General features: G+C 36.4%; 3 protein-coding genes across 3 annotated transcripts; 1 reads left to right on the top strand and 2 right to left on the bottom strand.

Moving 5' to 3' along the window:
- Positions 1–339: 339 nt before the first annotated feature.
- On the bottom strand, positions 340–1,583 carry LOC134743142 (cuticle protein 7-like). Its single transcript, XM_063676485.1, has 4 exons — positions 1,541–1,583; positions 1,284–1,436; positions 1,041–1,207; positions 340–437 (listed from the first exon to the last, which is right to left on the bottom strand). The coding sequence occupies exons 1-4, from the start codon at positions 1,550–1,552 to the stop codon at positions 377–379; spliced, it is 393 nt and encodes a 130-aa protein (XP_063532555.1). The 5' UTR covers positions 1,553–1,583; the 3' UTR covers positions 340–376.
- A 7,359-nt stretch (positions 1,584–8,942) lies between these two features.
- On the top strand, positions 8,943–10,029 carry LOC134743140 (cuticle protein 19-like). Its single transcript, XM_063676482.1, has 4 exons — positions 8,943–9,029; positions 9,277–9,432; positions 9,503–9,669; positions 9,896–10,029. The coding sequence occupies exons 1-4, from the start codon at positions 9,018–9,020 to the stop codon at positions 9,957–9,959; spliced, it is 399 nt and encodes a 132-aa protein (XP_063532552.1). The 5' UTR covers positions 8,943–9,017; the 3' UTR covers positions 9,960–10,029.
- A 2,965-nt stretch (positions 10,030–12,994) lies between these two features.
- On the bottom strand, positions 12,995–13,842 carry LOC134742817 (uncharacterized). Its single transcript, XM_063676004.1, has 3 exons — positions 13,831–13,842; positions 13,588–13,740; positions 12,995–13,195 (listed from the first exon to the last, which is right to left on the bottom strand). The coding sequence occupies exons 1-3, from the start codon at positions 13,840–13,842 to the stop codon at positions 13,046–13,048; spliced, it is 315 nt and encodes a 104-aa protein (XP_063532074.1). The 3' UTR covers positions 12,995–13,045.
- Positions 13,843–19,358: the final 5,516 nt, after the last annotated feature.

Genomic DNA, 19,358 nt, shown 5'->3' with positions numbered 1-19,358 from the left:
GTTTCGAGTGTATTAAAAACGTTAGACAAGAAAACGATTGTTAAATTACTAAGTTTATTACATAACACACTAATCTAATCTAATCTAATAATTTAACTATATCCGTTGTATTCGTGCTTGCGACACCTATTTGAGAGAAATGGAAAGAGGGCTTTGTATTGTGTGGTAGCGGTATACTTATAAAAACACGAGATTTATAGCTTGTAAACGAACTTGCCAGACAGACGATTTTAATCCTCACGGCGGCACGTATAACATTTAAAAATAGTAAAATGATAGACAGAAATTGTGTTTACATAATTATATTTTTCATAAACAAACAAACAGTGTCAACAAAAATTGTCTAGGTGTGCGTATAATATTAGATAAACTAATCTTAATGATAATGATGTTTGGGAACAATGTGGTGGGTGCTGTGTTTCACCTCAGCGTGAAATCTGAAAAGGAAGTAATATTTATAGATATTGTAATGTTTTCATTATAGTTTTAGGGACATTGATTTTTATTTTTTTATACCACGACGGTGGCAAACAAGCATACGGCCCGCCTGGTGGTAAGCAGTCACCGTAGCCTATGGACGCCTGCAACACCAGAGATATTACATGCGCGTTGCCGACCCTTTAAAAACCAGTACACTCCTTTTTTGAAGAACCCCATACTGTAGAGCCCCTCGGAAAAACCTCGGCAGGGAGCTCATTCCACAGACGAAGCGTACGCGGGAGGAAATTCCTCTTAAACCGCACAGTACGCGACCATTTAGGTGCTAGGGTGTGAGGATGAACGCCCTGCCGATGGCGAGCGGTGCGGTCATAGAAAGCGACCGTTGTCATAATGTCAAACAATTCTTCAGAGCACAGCCCGTTGTACAGGCGGTAGAACACACACAAAGAGGCAAAGTCTCTTCAGACTTAAAGGTTCAATACCGCTTGTGAGTTTGGGATCGTCGACAATTCGTACAGCGCGCCTTTGGACCGAGTCGAAGGGTCCAAGCTGGCATCCAGATTGCTTGTAAATCGACACTAAGCGATAAAAACCCTCACCCAGTCTTTTTGTCACTGTGGTAGTGCACGTCCCTGACGGAGCCGTCGGGCTCGTGCAGGCTGTAGAAGCCCTTGACGACGTCGCCGTCGCGGTGCTCGTGCTGCGTCTTGTGGTCACCCGTGTGCTTGTCCTCCACCTCGTACTTGAACTCGTACTTGGGATGCGTCTATAATACATTTAATTGTCAACGTGTGTCAAACAGCAGAAGGCACTAGAACAGATTAATGTTGTTTGGGGCTTACGTAGTAGTCGATGTGTTTCTCGTGTCCATGGTGGTCCTTGATGATGACTTCCTCCGCGTGTCCGTCGTGCTTTGAGATGTGCTGCGAGGAGTGCGCGTGCTCATGCCCGTGCTGCGCGATCACCAACCCCACCAGAGCAGCGAGGCACAAAATCTGTAATATTACAATCTTTGTTTAGTATCCAAATTTTTAGGTCCAAAGTTTAACGCACTAGTTAGATTTTCAATTTTGCAATTTGCAAAGCAGTTTTTAGATACCTTGCAATACATTTTAAAATTATTGTATAAATTCGTTGTACTCGAATAATGTACAGTTGTGAACTGATAAATTTTCATAACCAACCACTTCTTTTATATTTTATCTCGCGTATTGCAAATCGAGCGATATCCATTAAATACTAAGTCATTTATTGTCATGACATACTTGTAATTAAGATACTGCCCAAACTCAGCAGCGACAGTACGTGAGATCAAAATTTCGTAAAAAATGTAGATTTTTAAGCTCCTTTTAAAGAATCTTTTTATTTCAAGACATTGTTATATCAGTACGTAGCTCCGAGGGGCGTAACACAACCTTTGATCCTATCATTATACTTAAATGGGGCACTACCGTTATACCTAACAAGGATGTTTCTTATGTACCAAGTTAAAGTCAATATATTTAACACTTTTACTCATGGAGACTATATAAAGGAGCCAAATCTCCATGTATGAAAAGTGTCCATCGAAAAACAGTAATTAGGCACCGCCACCATACACCGAAATACTACCAAAAACAACCTACGTAATTTGGTCGGGTTATTTGTTGCCTTATATGGTTCATGTTATACTCATGTCCCAGAGCCTAACTAGCGCCACCGGAGAGATTAGGAACTATTATTTACAGCTGCAAGCTGGTCACTTTTGCAATAGTCCTGCCATAAGAGATTGTCGTCCTTTCTATACCGTCCATACTTTTACTGTCCGTGTATGGATGGTATAGAAAGGATGCCAGTCTTATGGCAGAATTGTTACAAAAGTGACCGCTATCAGCTTTAAATAATACTTCCTAATCTCTCTGGTGGCGCTAGTTAGGCTCTGGGACATGAGTATAACATGAACCATATAAGGCATCAAATAACCCGACCAAATTACGTAGGTTGTTTTTGGTACTATTTCGGTGTATGGTGGCGCCGCCTAATTACTATTTTTTGATCGACACTTTTCATACGTAGAGATTTGGCTCCTTTATATAGTCTCCATGTGTCCGTGTATTACATGACATGCACCGTCAAACTACTGTCACGTCTACATGTGCACACGTGCATTACCTGTAAAAGTAAAAGCGAGGGACAAAAAGTATTAATTAGCTTCTGCCCGCGACTTCATCTAAAGCCCGACCAGTACCTAATTAGGGCGAGCGAAGCGAGTGTTCGCATCCGTACTTCCATAGAATAGCTTTCGTACAAAGATGTTTACTCAATATCACGCTAGATGTCGCTGAACCGACCGTGCAACTAGCTAACGACATTCTTATCGAGTTTAGATATAAGGTTCGGAAATTATTTTTAATATATTGGCTTTATTTGTGATGTTAATGGTACTTTCATTCTATCCCAAGTAAAGAGCGCCCTTTTTGAAATTAGGAGTACAAACATATGGTCCTTCGAACCGGATTGTACTGGGCCTTAGTATTTAGTGGTGCTTTCCTGCGTCAAGTGGCAACGGATTGTTGTCGAGGACGCAGTCTCCGAGGGCGGCAGCGGATTGGAGCAGTCGACGGAGTCAGCAGCGCCGTGACCTTGAGTGACGTCACGGTGGATCAACTTGGCGGGAAGTTCAACTAAGGTTCAAGTACTAGTGAAGTGAAGTGTAAGAAGATTTCAAACTGTGAGTACATTTATGTTTATCTGTGCAGTGTCATTAATTGGAACTGTCACCTGTCAAAATAATATTGGAAAATAGAACTGTCAAATTTGGACTTAGAAAAATTCATAGACAGAAGACAATTTCAAAGTGTTTAGGACTTAGAATAATTTAAGAAAAAGTGAACCGACGGGGAACCTATGCCCGATTTCATATCGAAGTACATCAGCCAAACACTTAGAAAATTTAGGAGCAAAAACAAAAAACACTTGTAACTTTTCAAGATTTACTGTTTGAGGACTTAGCAAATTTACGTGAGCATTTGGGACTTTATTTATGATAAGTTTGCTGGGACTTGTAAATTTTCAAGATGAGTAGTAAGATGGAAGCTAGTGTCAATTTTCAAGTAATTACAAAAAGTCTCCGAAGGAGCGGATTACCATCTCGTACGTTGAAACCAGACTTGAAAGCTTAGAAAAAATATGGGATCAGTTTTCACGTATGCATATGCAGATACTGATGTTGCCAGAGCAAGATGTGTTACAAGACACTGCATACATAAAAGACGATGTGTATGATGCAACCAACGAGTCATATATGGATTACAAGTGCGAGCTTAAGAACGCTTTGAGCAAGTTAAAGGCAACACCCAGCAATGATAGTCCCATGTTGTCAACTACAGCATCAACGTCAAAATCGAGTCATGTGAAGCTCCCTAAGATCACGATTCCAACCTTTTCGGGAAAGTATGAGGAGTTGATGGGGTTCCGGGATTTGTTCATTTCACTCATCCACAAAAATCAGGACATCGATGACATACAGAAGCTTCACTACCTCAAGGCGCATTTGACAGGCGAAGCGGAGCAGCTTCTTAGACACATACCCATTTCTAGTGAAAGTTATGATCAGTGTTGGACCCAGTTAGAGAGTCGCTATAATAACAAGCAATATTTGGCGAATAGCATATTAAAAAGATTTTTTGCACAAAAGTCTCTTCTGACTGAGTCTGCCACTGATATTAAGCATATGTTAGATTGTACCACGGAAACGTTGAATGCATTGTCTAGTCTCAAAATTGATACAAGCACTTGGGATATTATTATAATTTACATTGTTAGTCATAAATTGGATCCAGAAAGTCGGAAAAACTGGGAATGGAAAGTAAGCAAATCTGTATCTCTGTCTGAAGAGTTACCGACTCTGGAACAATTTAAAGATTTTTTGCAAACGCGATACCATTCTTTAGAATTTTTGGAACCGAAATCGGGATTTGTCCAACAACCTAAATATGTTAATAACAATTACAAGGGAAATTTTAGTCAGGTCAAGGGCAATCAGGTGGAAAGGGTTAGTAATCTGCATATCTCCACCAATGTATCTTGTAATTACTGTAAAGGTGAGCATAGGATAATACATTGCAAAGATTTTAATGCTTTAGATGTCGATGTTAAGCGTAATTTTGTTCAAACCAACGGGATGTGTTTCAACTGTTTGGGTAATAATCACTCTGTCAGATACTGCAAACTGACAATAAATTGTCAAATCTGTAACAGGCGACATCACTCGCTGTTACATCAAAAAGGGGACACTCAAGCCAATGAAGGTAAGGAGCCATCAGCTAGTCAAGCGGTGGCACAAGTTCATATACCACAAGTCACAAATTCAACGGGAGAAGCTACACCGGGAACCAGTGTTTCAAATCACTTCATGAATGAAGTCTCACAGCAAGGGTTACTGGCTACCGCGGTAGTAAAAGCCAAATCATGGGAAAGGGAAGAACTAATGAGGGTATTAATAGATCCGGGCTCAGAGGTCTCATTTATAACTTCAGCTGCAGTCAAGAAGCTAGGGTTAAAACAAACAGCAATTAAGGTTTCAGTAACGGGATTGAGAGGTCAGCAGATTACAGCGTTGAAGTCAACAGTTCAAGTCACAATTGCATCGCGCACCGACTCTAGCAGTGTCATTGAAGTTACAGCTTATGTGATTGACAAAGTTACCTCGAACCAACCCTCTGCAAAAGTAACAATAAGCTCCTGGCCTGAGTTACAAAGTGTCGAGCTCGCAGATCCTGAGTATCACAATCCAAATCAAATAGACATATTGTTGGGAACTAAGGTATATGCGCGAATCATCCAAACAGGTTTAATCAAATCACCACAGGAGACTATGGTAGCCCAAAAGACGTGTCTGGGATGGATTATATGTGGTGAAGTAGGATTAAAGGCTGACATCTCCTGCAAGCTGGTTAGCATGCACACTCAGGTGAAACAGTTGAATAGGTCATATGGGGAACTTGAATCAGAACCTACCAACAATCCAAGGATCTTAACACCTGAGGATAAGAGGAGTGAGGAGATAAACAAAGCGACTGCTACACGGGATGAGAACGGACGCCACGTTGTTAGGTTACCGTTCAGGGGTGAGCAACCAGCCTGTGCAAATGGAGGGTCCAGAGAGTTACCGTTGCGAAGATTTCACTCTCTGGAAAGGAAACTTCCAGCTGATGAGCGCCTGCAAACAAAATACACAAAGGTGTTCCATGAATACAAGGAATTTAACCACATGGGACCTTTACACAGTACCGCGCAGGAAGCTGAAGGGCTGAAACAAAAGGTGATTGACCACAAAGTATCACAACCAAAGAATACTCAGATAGAAGAAAGGAAAATACATACTCACCTAGAAACTATAGTAACTCGATCGGACGGCGAAGATAGTATGTGGTCGAAATATTTTTCACTTAACAAGTTGTTGAGAGTTGTTGCGTATTGTCGAAGATTCCTAAAAAATTAAAAAAAAAAAAAAAAAAAACGTGTCTACCTGCTGAAAAGTGAAGAAGATTAAGCTTTAGCTTTATGTCAAGAAATGTATTCCAGGTTTGAACAAGGTAGCGCGAGTTGTTACTCTTACAATAATGTAACCGTTGTTTTAGTTAGTTATTTTGTTATGTTTAGTTTTAAATTGAGTTAAGAACTAGTTCTTGGTGGGCGGCATGTTCGCATCCGTACTTCCATAGAATAGCTTTCGTACAAAGATGTTTACTCAATATCACGCTAGATGTCGCTGAACCGACCGTGCAACTAGCTAACGACATTCTTATCGAGTTTAGATATAAGGTTCGGAAATTATTTTTAATATATTGGCTTTATTTGTGATGTTAATGGTTCTTTCATTCTATCCCAAGTAAAGAGTGCTCTTTTTGAAATTAGGAGTACAAACAGCGAGCCCTATCACTATTCGACAATCTAGGTATGCATTCTTGTGGTACACTTTACAGAAAAACTATAGCACTGTTAGCTTTGATATTTAACATAGTCATTTATTAAATTCATGTCTATATGTGTTATTAAACATAAAAATATCATCTAATAAACATAATAAAATAGAATAAAGGAATAACACTTTGTATGACTACTAACGCCATCTGTTAGAAAAATAATGAATTAACATTCGTACCTACCTACTAATGTTAATTTTTATTTTTCTAACAGATTAAAAAACCGAACAAGTGCAAGTCGGACTCGCCCACCGAGGGTTCCGTACTTTTTAGTATTTGTTGTTATAGCGGCAACAGAACTACATCACCTGTCAAAATTTCAACGGTTCATGAGATACAGCCTGGTGACAGACAGACAAACGGTCGGACAGAGGAGCCTTAGTAATAGGGTTCCGTTTTTACCCTTTGGGTACGGAGCCCTAAAAAAGGCAAGGACAAAATAAAACTGTAACAGTCAGGCGTACCGGACAGCGACCGTGGTCCGGTCAGGATATTTCTTTCTAGCTCTCAGCTGCGTCCTTAAGAGTCCGCAGCAAGCTCGGGTCTCCATACAAACGTAGTTACGCTCTCATTTTAAAACGACTAGCTAGATTGCTCTGAAACTTTGGACTTACAATAGGATATGCCTGGAATTAGTTTATGTAGCTTCGGACACCACAGTTAAAAAATACAGCGAATTTGTTTTTTTTTTACAAAACTTGTTTTTGCTCTATTTCATTTGTTTTATAAACTGGAGCTATATTAACTATAGTTTGTCAAAGGACTGTCTCATTTCACACATAGACAAAGAGAATTATACTATCTTTGTCTTACACTAGTACTAGCATCCAAAAGCTAAGGATAAGTATAGTTTTTTTGTTCTTATTTACTGACAATTTGGTTTGACCAACTATAATTACACGCATAGATATACCTTATGTCATTGTATGTGTCAAGTTTCGTTACAATTCAACACGTAGTTTTAAAATGAGAACGAAACTCCGTTTGTATGGGAAGGTGAAATTCGGCCGAACTTGCTGTCTCTCTATCACTCTTCCATATTAGTGCGACAGTGACAGCTGCGTTTCCTTCGCTACGTATCGGAAACGATAGGCATGCGGGCTACGCACCCTGATTACAATAATAAACAAAATCGTTGAATATTTAAATGTGAAGTTAAAGGCGTTATAATTTTTTGGCGTGAAATAGAAAAACTTCCTATTGGAGCGTCAGTCATCATGAGGTACCTATCTATAAGTACCTTTAACAGAAGCATAGAAAACTGCTGTCTAAACGCGAATTATACTTACAGCATAACTTGGAGAAAACATGAAAAATTTAAATTATACCCATCGCGAAACAATGGTTCTGGACACTTAGAAGGCGTGCTTGGAGCCGAAGCCAACACGTAGAGGCCCTTCTGACACTTACACCCAGCGATTGCTGGCAAAGTGGTACCTTTTGATTGAGAACGCCACAAATATTTATTTTATTCTGTTTTTATTAATATTTGTTGTTATAGCGGCAACAGAAATACATCATCTGTAAAAAAATTCAACGTCTAGCTAACATGGGTCATGAATACAGCCTGGTGACAGACGGACAGACAGACAGATAGACACACGGACGTCTTAGTAATAGAGTCCCGTTTTTACCCTTTGGGTACGGAACCCTAAAAAGGAAAAACTCAACGTCGTCTTCGCGTAGTCGTATCAGGCTGTCAAGGAGAAGGCAGAAAACCGACATGCATGGATATCGCTTCACTGACAAGAGTCTAACTCTTAAATATATGATCATGAGGAAAAAAACTCCGCGAGCCCTTAAAAAGCTCTGCTTTTTGCTAGTATATGATCATTGTCAAGAGGGCGCTTTCATTCTCATGTATAGGATGACAGTTCATAGAGTATGAAAAAATTAGTTCCAGTGAAATTCCGCAACATGGCGCGTGATTATTCCTGGTCAGGCTTTACGTGGAATGATTGATAAAAACTACCCTTGTCCTTCACCGAGCCTGAAACTACTCGTATCTTCAAAGGAACCAAATTTTACCTAAATCGGTTCAGTGGTTAACAGACAGTTATTTTCGCATTTATAATATGTTGGGATTATTACTTTAATTAGAGACTTATAGATTGACGAAGCATGTGGCGGATTACCTTTGTATTTGATTATTTTTGAATAAATTTAACAAAAAAAAATGTATGTCAATATACAATATAAAAAACTAGAAAGAATTACAAACGACATAGGCAAATTCAAACGTGCACTGATAGTAGAATATTGGAATGAAATCAGTTAGCTGTCATCTTAAAACATTTGTTTGTCAATAAATTCGTTCAATTCTGTACTTCACAGATATTAATTAATCGCGACATGGTACTTGTAATAATAATTTTGTAAACGACAGTTTACAACACACCCCGCCGTTTTACGAGTACACTCGCAGAGCAAATGTTTTTTTTGCGAAACTTTGCACAACAATGCCTGCGTTTGGTTGTGGCTTAATTTTAATTACTAATAAGTAATATGCATATCGATAATATCATGTCTTCGGTAATATAAAAGAACAGTTTTCTTTGCTACTTGTATCAGTTTACAGTCTAACCTCATTGGACTAACTACAACAGAACAATGTTCTTTAAGGTAGGAGTGTCAGAAAATAACATTTCGTGAAACTACTTTTATCTTAAAATTGCTAATTGTGTTGACAATCCTTATTGGAGCTATAATTTTATTTCATTAGTAATGTTATTATTTTCATTTTTAATTTATTTAATTCTTATATCTTTGATATCAATGTAAACTTATTATGTAATTGTCTTTCATGAAATAAATAATCTAATCTAATTAAAATGAACCAGAGAAAGCTAACTTTAAACAATAATTTTAGGTTGTGAGTCTTCTGGCTTTATTAGCCACGGTGGTGGTCGCTCAACACGGTCATGGGCACGCTCACTCCTCGCAGCACATCTCCAAGCACGACGGACACCCGCACGTGGTCACTATCCATGACCACCATGGACATGAAAAGCACGTCGACTATTACGTGAGTGACTAAATCTGGATTTAGGTATATTTTAAACAATTTAAAGGCCTAACCGTTTTTTTTTATATAGACTCATCCCAAATACGAGTTCGAGTACAAAGTAGATGACCATCACACCGGTGACCACAAGACGCAGCACGAGCACCGCGATGGTGATGTCGTCAAGGGCTTCTACAGCCTGCACGAGCCTGATGGTTCCATCAGACACGTCCACTACCACGGCGACAAGCACACCGGGTAATCAAAATTATTTTTACACGACTGCCCAAAAAGGGATGTTATATGCTTACCGTAAATTTTATATTATACATATAGGTACCTAAATATGTTATACTTATTCAAGAGAAACCAATTCGTTAATAGTATTATGCCTTGTGCAAAAATTCACCAAAATGTACCTATTAAATCCTACTTGTGAATACACTAACCAAGTAATGCAACGAAGTTTTTGACGTTATTTCAGATTCCATGCTGACGTCAAACACAGCACCCATCACATCGTTCCCGAGCATCATCACCATCATTAAACGAATGAAGTCATTCGAAGCAGACCCGCTTAAACAATGTTGATTTTTTCTTAGTCTTCTTGCGTAGCTAGTTTTATAAATTTGTTATTTTTTTGTAAATAAAAGTATACGAATAACGTATTGTTTTTTTTTGATAATTTATTGGCTTTTATTGAAAAAATCATACTGAATTATTTTTTAACAAGCAGAAACGTCTGCAATCGATGCTATTTAAGCTTAGAATAAATTTAAATGGAAAAATTACTGCCTTGGGTGAGACTTGAACTCACGGAATCTGGATCGATACTCCAGCGCGCCGCCAACTGAGCCACCAAGACCTCATCCATAGTGGAATAAAACACACAGGGTGAGACGGATTGAGAAATCATGGCCTTGGTTTTTGTCATTAGATTTTCATAAAGACACAAAGATCTAAACGTTTAATGCAATCTTATTGACTAACAAATCATATCAGTATAAATTTAATTTAGTTACACTGTAAATACTTAGTCCCCATTTTCCTCTCTGGATATTCACATTATGGTAAATATTTTTACATCATTTGATGTATATTAACCATAGCAATTCCCCTATGTTTGACTTTTTTTTGATTTTTTGATTATTGTAAAGATTAGTTGCGAAAGAGGCCGGTGTCGATTTTAGTAGCAAAAATGTAAAATTGATAGATTTCGTCGATGAAATTGTACACCTTTTGTTACCAAATTGAAATAACAAGTACTAGTTTCTATTAGCACGTCTTCTTATCTTGCCTTTTATCAGATCAATTTTTTTTAAACAGACTCACTAAATTAGTAATGATTTTTTTTCTGAAGGACGTTTAGGTAAACGCGCGTAAAGCACTGATTTTGTCGCTCTTATTTATAAATTTCGTAAAGTTTGGACTGCTAAAAATGGTAAATTTCTATTACACATATTCTGTACTGAATTTTTATCAGATTACATTTTTGTTATATGACTTAGAGTTCGAGGAAATGAAAGTTAAACGAATTCAATTTTCTCCAGAAATTACTTCAAAACAAGTTACAATTTCTCTGAAAATCGACTTAATTTCAACGTTATTTGGATACTTGAACAATCTACAACATTTGCTGAAACTATTCGTATACATCAATTTGTATAATTTACCACCATAATTTTTTGATGAATTTTTAAAAACTGCCCCTTCTCTTCATATATTACCGGTGATGCACGCTCGCGACCTCATTATTAAAAGGCAAGATGAGAAAACGTGCTAATAGAAACCAATACTTGTTATTTAGATATTACGTAACAAAACGTGTATAATTTCAACGACTAAATCTATCAATTCAAAATTTTTGCTCCAAAATCGACTACGGCCTCTTAAATAAGTACTCTTATAATAATCAATAATTCGAAAAAAATCAAACGTAGGGGCAACTATGGTTGATATACAACAAATTGAGTCAATATAGAAGGAAATGCGAACTACGTTTGTATGAAAAGGCGATTTTGTCTTTCGTCTTAAATAAAGGAAATAAATATTTATGGATCTGCTAAATAAGTATACACTAACAAATTTACTGGCTCACTTGTCTATAACTATATCTGCAGTTATAGTAACCTGCAGGCGTATTATGGAGGGCTTTATCAACGTGTTAAAATAACTGTGTAACACCGCGTGATAGAAAGTGACTGAAACCGTTTTATCACACTGTCACGTAGACAAGAACGATCATCATATCCGTGCAGTAGGTATTTACTCTTTAACGTGTTATGTAATCCTTCCTCGTCTCGGTTTGTAGTCTGTGCCATCTGATTGTATACCATGACCGTAACAGGCCCGTGACATAGGCCCTACCGCGAAAAACGAAAATCGAATTTTATTTATCTGCCTCTATCGCTCTTGCATATAATGAAATTCAGATTTTTCATTTTCCGCGGTAGGCCCTCAGCCATGGAGAGAATCTATACACGGCTCTATCGCATGATCGCAATACTGCAACGGATCTATCGCGTTATTGACTCGTATACAACTGTTTATAAGATACCTACATTTTATTAAGCATTGGATATTCTATGGAACTTGCGATTCAAACAATAAACTAGAGTTAGACAAAGATAAGTCTGCAACGATTTTGATAGCATACGCAATGCAAGTGTTATTTATACGTCATAATTTCATGGAAGTTTGACTTTTAAAATAAAACTTTCACTGCGTGTGCTATCAAAATCGTTGCAGACTTATCTTGGTCTAACTCTCAAACATGCATTATTATAGCGTAACCATGGCAACGTGGTACAAGAAAAAGTTGCTATTTATATGAAATTGACAAGCCACAAGTCACAATACATTACCGCATTTTGAACTTTCTGTCATCCTCTCGCGTCGAATGATAGTCCCTATGACATGATAGCTTCTCTACACAGTGGGTCAGCGCTGGACCAGCGAGATGGCCATGCGATGGTTATGGCATGGCCTGGCATATCTCGTAATTCAATGCCATCTTATGTCTCTTAGGACTTAGGACCACTAGCACCATTCACTAACCTGGGGTTAACTGGTTAAACCTGGAGTTACCATGGTTACCAGTACCATTTGACATTGGGTTAACAGTTTAACCGCCTAACCCGGGTTAGTGGGGTGGTGCAAGTGGTGGTGTTTGCAGTACATTGCTACTCAGTAAATTAAAAAAAAATTACGTGGTCATAACAAAGTGTAACTTAAAAACTCTTCTTAATTAATGATTAGACGGATAAAAATTCTATATCTAGTTTAATTTATTGCCCGTATACTTAGGATGTACACACTGTATAACGCTCAATGTCACAGACAACCCCACTTTTTGTTATGTTTCTAATTTTATTAGGTAGTTTGATAACCAAATTATTAAGGGAACAGTGCGGCTTGAAAATGTACATTCATTTAAAAGGTTTACCACATCATGCGTGGCCGGGTTTCATTGTGTAGGTACAGTCTTTATCTACATACCTAGGTAATGATAAAAAATACAAATTAAAAATAGTTTTTTTTTATTATTTATCTTACAATGATATCGAATAACATTGATATTTTAACTGTTTAACAACTGGCATATAAAACGTATGAAAACTGTAGTTATTCCCGTTTAGTGATGATGGTGCTCCGGAACAATGTGCTTGACATCGACGTGGTAATTGGACTTGGTGACGTCGCCGTCGCGGTGCTCGTGCTGCGCCTTGTGGTCGCCCGTGTGATCGTCGTCCACTTTGTACTTGAACTCGTATTTGGGACGAGTCTATAATTAAAATAACACGTTGTTTCATACTGATGGCAATACTTAGATATATTATATATAAACATACAAATTGTTCTCATTAGCTTAACAATTTACAACAGTTTGTTTCTGCAATAAAAAGTACAATAGCTAATCCATATTACATCATACTTGCCAACGATTAAATGTTGTTTTCAACAATTCGAGTTATTTGAGTTTTGCATGTTTTAAATTGTATTAATGTTAAATTAAATTAAAATTGTATTTATGTTAGTTTCTGAGCAACATAATTGTTTTTATTTATAAGTGGAAACTGTGTGGCTTGTGAATGTGTTATCGGATTACCTATGTGTGTTGTTTTTGCCTGTTTGTTTTCCAAAGAATTAAATAAATAAATAAATTATTGTACTTACGTAGTAATCGACGTGTTTCTCGTGTCCGTGGTGGTCTTTGATGGTGACTATTTGCGGGTGTTCGTCGTGTTTAGATATGTACTGGGAGGAATACCCGTGGCCATGTCCATGCTGAGCGACCACCAAAGCGACTAAGGCAAGAAGACCCACTACCTGAAAGTATATATAATTTGTTACATATTTTGTTTATTTCAATAATATTGATTATATTAGAAGTAGGGGTAAAGTAGGGTATATATTTACTTTAAGCATCATTATTAATAAATATATGCAGTGCAGTGCAGTTGATCTAATGAAATCAGACTGTAAACTGATAACTACACTGAAGAAATCTGTTCTTTTATAATACCGAAATTGTAACAATATCTATATGGGAGTAATTTATTGATAATTACAAAGTAAGTCAAAGCCAATTGTCGAGTTTGCAACAAAGAGTGTGTCGCAAAATATTCTCCCAAGTCAACAAGTAGCCAGCAGCTAAATGTATTGCATACCGCAATTGCAAATTATTAGCTAAACTTTTGCCTATGTCTAGTTTAAACTCTACTGAAATAGTACATTATTGTCGAGGCTCGGAAGTAGCTACTTGCTGGCTGAGGATTCGTTTTAATCGGACGACCTTGGGAGTCCGTTTAATTGAATCCGAAGCCAGCAAGTAGCCTTCCAGCCGAGTCATATATAGTGCTTTTCTCAAAAATGGCGCAATAAATACTAATATAATAGAAATATTTTACAGAAGCAACGTTCTTATGTATATATTTTCACAGAAAAAAGTAATAAGATTTGCTTTGCCGCCGTTTTATTTTTTTAATTAAAAATAGAAGTGTATTTTTCTGCTGAAAATATGCCTACCTATTTGAGACACCTAAATAGTCGCGGTACCAACATTATAATAATAAGTACTGATCATCTGTTTGGCTGTTTAATGGACCTATGCCTTCATTTGATATGGCCACTTCAACTTTTAAAAAGTTTGGAACTCGACAAATAATGGAATTTGTATGCAACATTGCAGTCCCGAAATCGAGACTGCAATATTTTTAACTTTTTAATTTTTTGACTGACCATAAACAACGCACTTCGCGACCTACTTGTTAACCGGCAACGTCGACTTTGCCGTCCATTTTTGAGAAAAAGTACATTACCTAGTTAGGATTATGTTAATGATCGTGATATGTACTTAATACTAGCAATTTTCAAACTATTACTTATTACACTTAGATTGTGTTATTAAAAATAAAAACTAAATAGTATGTTATTGTTATAGGTTAGGTTAGGTTTGTTATATATATGGCAACCTGAAAAGTTACGCGTTTCTCGGAAAAACCAAATTATGACTAACGAAAATGTGGACAAACAATACATTATGACTTAAAACTATATGGGAAACAATAGAGACCCTGACCTAACTATTATGTAATTTATTAGTTAGTTAAAATTTTCAGTATAAACAATTGTTGGGAATCCAAAATAAAAACAAAACAATAAGAGAAACTTTTAATCCTATTTATAATCCATAAATAAAATAAAATAAAAAGCCCATTTATTCCATAAACCAACTTAAACTATAGGTACACGAAAAAAATATAAATATAGAGTTCTAATTTTAAACTAATCACTTAACATAACATCATTAATTGGATCTATACATATGTATTTAAAACTAAGTAGGTTTGGACCCCTCTCGGGTAAAGGCCTCCTCCAAATTATGCCATTTCCCTCTGTCTTGAGCTACTTCTTGCCAGTTCTTTACTTTACGTTGTAAATCGTCTGCCCAACGAGCGTTTGGTTTGCCCTGTCTTCTCGTTCCTTTTGGCCTAGACCACAGCGTGACGATCTTAGTCCATTTCTCTTCGTGCATTCTTGCCACGTGGCCGGCCCACTTCCATAATCCATACTTTATATAATATTATAAATGCAAACAGGCGCGGATCCAGCCCTCAAAAAAGGTTGTGGTCACAGCCACCCGAAAACCGAAAATCGGCCAAGTGCGACTCTAAGTTCGCTCATAAAGCAATTATGAGTCATGAATGACTTTTGAATTTGATTACCTATTTCCTTTTTCCTGCGCATCAGGACTTTGGCTTTGAATTAATTCAGAGCTGATTTCGTCCAATTAAATAGTCAGTTTTGATTAAATTCCAAATCAATTTCAATCAATCTTTTTTTTTTGTTTCCTATACTAGCCACAGCTAGTAAGCCAATAGGGACACTAAACTGGGCGGTGTCTTGACGGTGTCTCGGAAATTGTAGTGTGACCAGCAAGTGACATGCACCAGGCGAGACTTAATTTACAACTACTGAACCGATTTGATGATATTTCGGCTACTTCAAATGATATCAAATTAAATTAAACGCTAGTATACATTTTACATTAAATAACTTTATTTACAGTTAGATGCTAAACCGAACCGCATTCTACTCTACTTTGAAATGAATCTTAAATGTAGGTATACGAATTTGGTAAGCAATTATGTTTGCTGTAAATTATTTCCCATTTTGAATAATTTGAAAATAGGATGTTGAATTTTATCTTTAAAAAGTTATTACCATGTTTTGCACCAATCATAGAGGTATGATTGGCGGGTAGTCGGGTAGTCTATTTTTTTTCATAACAAAACTTCTAAGATCTTCATAAATATCCTTTGACATCCATCAAGTTATTATACGTACATGAACTAAAAATAGATAATTAGTTTATTTTTTTTTACTTAAATAGAAATTTAAGATAATGATCATGACTGATGATTAGTAATATAACTACTCCTTTTTAACCAATATAATTCAGACGAGTTGGTTTAAGTAGGAACTTTAAAAAAAAATTATAGGATTTTTTTATGTAAATAGGTAATTATTTTTTGCTACAACACTATACCTATTTACGTTCCTATAAAATTTTATTATTAATTTGTTTTATTATTGTAACGCGTCTTATAATAAACAGCAATTCTCTCAAATCTTAAATCTAGTAATTATTGCAGAAATAAATACTACGTGCAAAAATTAATCAGTGGTCTGCTTCATACATATTTATTTGCAATGATTCAGTTTTGCACCACTCTCTTTGTTTACAATAATTTTTTGCAAAAAATTATTTGAGCCAATCTGTATACAGGGAGTCATTCGTATCGAGGTTATGAAAAAGTAAGAATTTTACATTTTAGCCTTTTGCGTAAGTAAATAAATGAATAAATATTATAGGACATTCTTACACAGATTGGCTAAGTCCCACGGTAAGCCCAAGGAGGCTAAGTAAAAAATCATAAATGATAGACAGCTAATTTGTGGACTACTTAGTTGTCAGAGCTTTTCATAATCTATAAGTTGCATTAAAAGCAATTAAGTCATGCTAGACTATAATCAATATATATCTATTTATTACATTTATTACTAAGGTACTACTTTTGACTCAGTTTTACAACTTTACCTACTTTCCAAAGTCAAATTTGAATAGGCTTAAGAACTTAAGATAAGAAATATTTTATGTTTATACCGTATTTTTATTAGTTAATTAGTACTAGGTACTAGGCACTACCCTTTTTCTCCACACTACCTCTACCCTCATCACCCTGTAAAACAATGCAACCAAAACTCAAAACAACATGCACAAGCAAGCTTTTCGAAAATATTAAGAATTGGCGTGAGGTGGGAGAGGTCTTATTTTTAAATGTATTTTATATTAGGTCCAATCTTGGTTAGCTGTAGGACTGTAACTTAAAAAAAAAAATAGGTAGGCAATTTAATTACCAACGTAAACTAAATCTATTTCCTGTTCTATGAAGTTTCAACCTTTCGTTGTGTATAATTAGCATAAGCAATTATGTGTAGGTATGACGCATAGATAAATAAGTAAGCATAGAGTACTCCATATACCAGTTTCCTTACTTAATATACCTATATAGTATGGTAAAGTTTGAAAATTACTAATAATACATACGTATTATGAATCATTTTTAAACTCCCTTGAACCTAATACTTAGTAAACGTAGTTACGCTTAGCTGACTTATTTCCCTATAGTATGAGGTATTCCATTACTACTCAATCGACCACTAAATATGTAGGTAAATTATTTTATATTTGACTAGGTACATAAAGAATCTACCCAATTAAATTTTTTAAATCTAAATGTTCAGTCGAGATAGCATGATATGCCCCATAAATATATACCTATTGCACAGCTGCGTGAGTAGTTGTAGGATTTAATTTTCAAGATATTTACTTAGTCATTGACTAGAAGACGCCAAAAAACCCCCTCAAGAAAACAAATCACACACAACACGAAATATCATAGGTACAAATAATAAATCGATAAACAATGTAGGTAATGAATATTTTATTGGATAATTTGTAACTTTGTTTTATTATAAAAGTAATATACATAGAGTAGGTTACTTACACGTCGAGAAACAATCAGAGCGATAAATTGCTCTGATTGTTTAGGTAAACCCTGGCCGAAATTAACAAAAAACAAAGTTAAAATAAAGTTACAAATGATATATAGAGTAGGGCATTGCATTAGAGCGGTAAAATACCAATAATTTCATTAAAATAACTTACCATTGTGTCGAAACAACACTCACACTATCACAGCTATTTTACCCTGACTGACATTAACAAAAAACTTTTAAAGAATGGCGGCTTGCCTCGGAACTTTTGGCATTTTGGCGGGAATCTACATGTGCATGCATACAACTCAATACACTTTTGCTTTTAAATTAGTAGATCTGTCTATTGTCTATGGTCTGCGCGAGTGCGCGCTTCCAACCAGTAGTCATCTCTTTTTTTCTAATACATATTCATGCGCCAAAACGAAACAGATAATATGTTGTCAAAAATGTGACAAAAAGTATCACCATTTTTGTCTATGGCTCTTTGCTGCGTTCCGAATCACGCACGATTCATTGTTTTTATTTTTAAGGCCTATCGATCTCAATATACCGTGAAAGTGTAAAAAAGGTTGTGGGCATGCCCATCTTGCCCACAACGGTGGATCCGCGCCTGAATGCAAAAGTGTCTGTCTGTCTGTCTGTTACTTCTTCATGCTTAAACTGCTGAACCGATTTAGTTGAAATTTGGTATAGAGATAGTTTGAGCCCCGGGGAAGGACATAGGGTAGTTTTTATCCCAGAAATCATCCTTTATGGGGGTGAAAAGGGGGTGGAAATTTGTATGGGGAACCAATAACCGTTGAACCGATTTAGATGATATTTGGTATGGAGATAGTTTGAAATGTAAGTAGAGATATAGAATAGTTTTTATCCCCGAAATCATCCCTCAAGGGTGTAAAAAGGGGGGTGAAACTTTGTACAGGAAATTAATAATTTCTTAACCTGCCGACCACCACGTCTATTTAAGCCTACCAAATTAAAGATCTGCGATATAATTATGTCAAATGCAGTTGAATCAACATTAGCCAGCTATTCGATTTTCGTGCTAGGTCATTTTATAAATACTTCATGTCAGGTATTCTCCGTTAAAAGGAATATACTAACAATAGTTCACCCACGCCTTATTTTGCTATAGGTACACATATTTCGAAGCTGCCGTAGCTTCTGCATTTCGAAGCTACTGCATTAGGTAACGAAGTTCCAAAAGTGGAGATCTAAATGAGGGCGGCTTTAAATGTCCTATTTTAGAAAAAAAAAAGTTTTTTTCCGGAAACTGTTTCCGTAGAATCTGTGCGACATCATTTCTGCTTCCACATTTGCGAAGTGACATTAAAAAACTATAGCCTTACGCCCATCTTTCGATTTGAAGGATTAAAATTTGA

Source organism: Cydia strobilella, chromosome 7 (genome assembly GCF_947568885.1).
Source record: "Cydia strobilella chromosome 7, ilCydStro3.1, whole genome shotgun sequence".
In the NCBI taxonomy this organism is placed as follows: Eukaryota; Metazoa; Arthropoda; class Insecta; order Lepidoptera; family Tortricidae; genus Cydia; species Cydia strobilella.
Note: the sequence above shows the minus strand (reverse complement) of the source record. Positions and strands in the feature narration are given on the sequence as shown.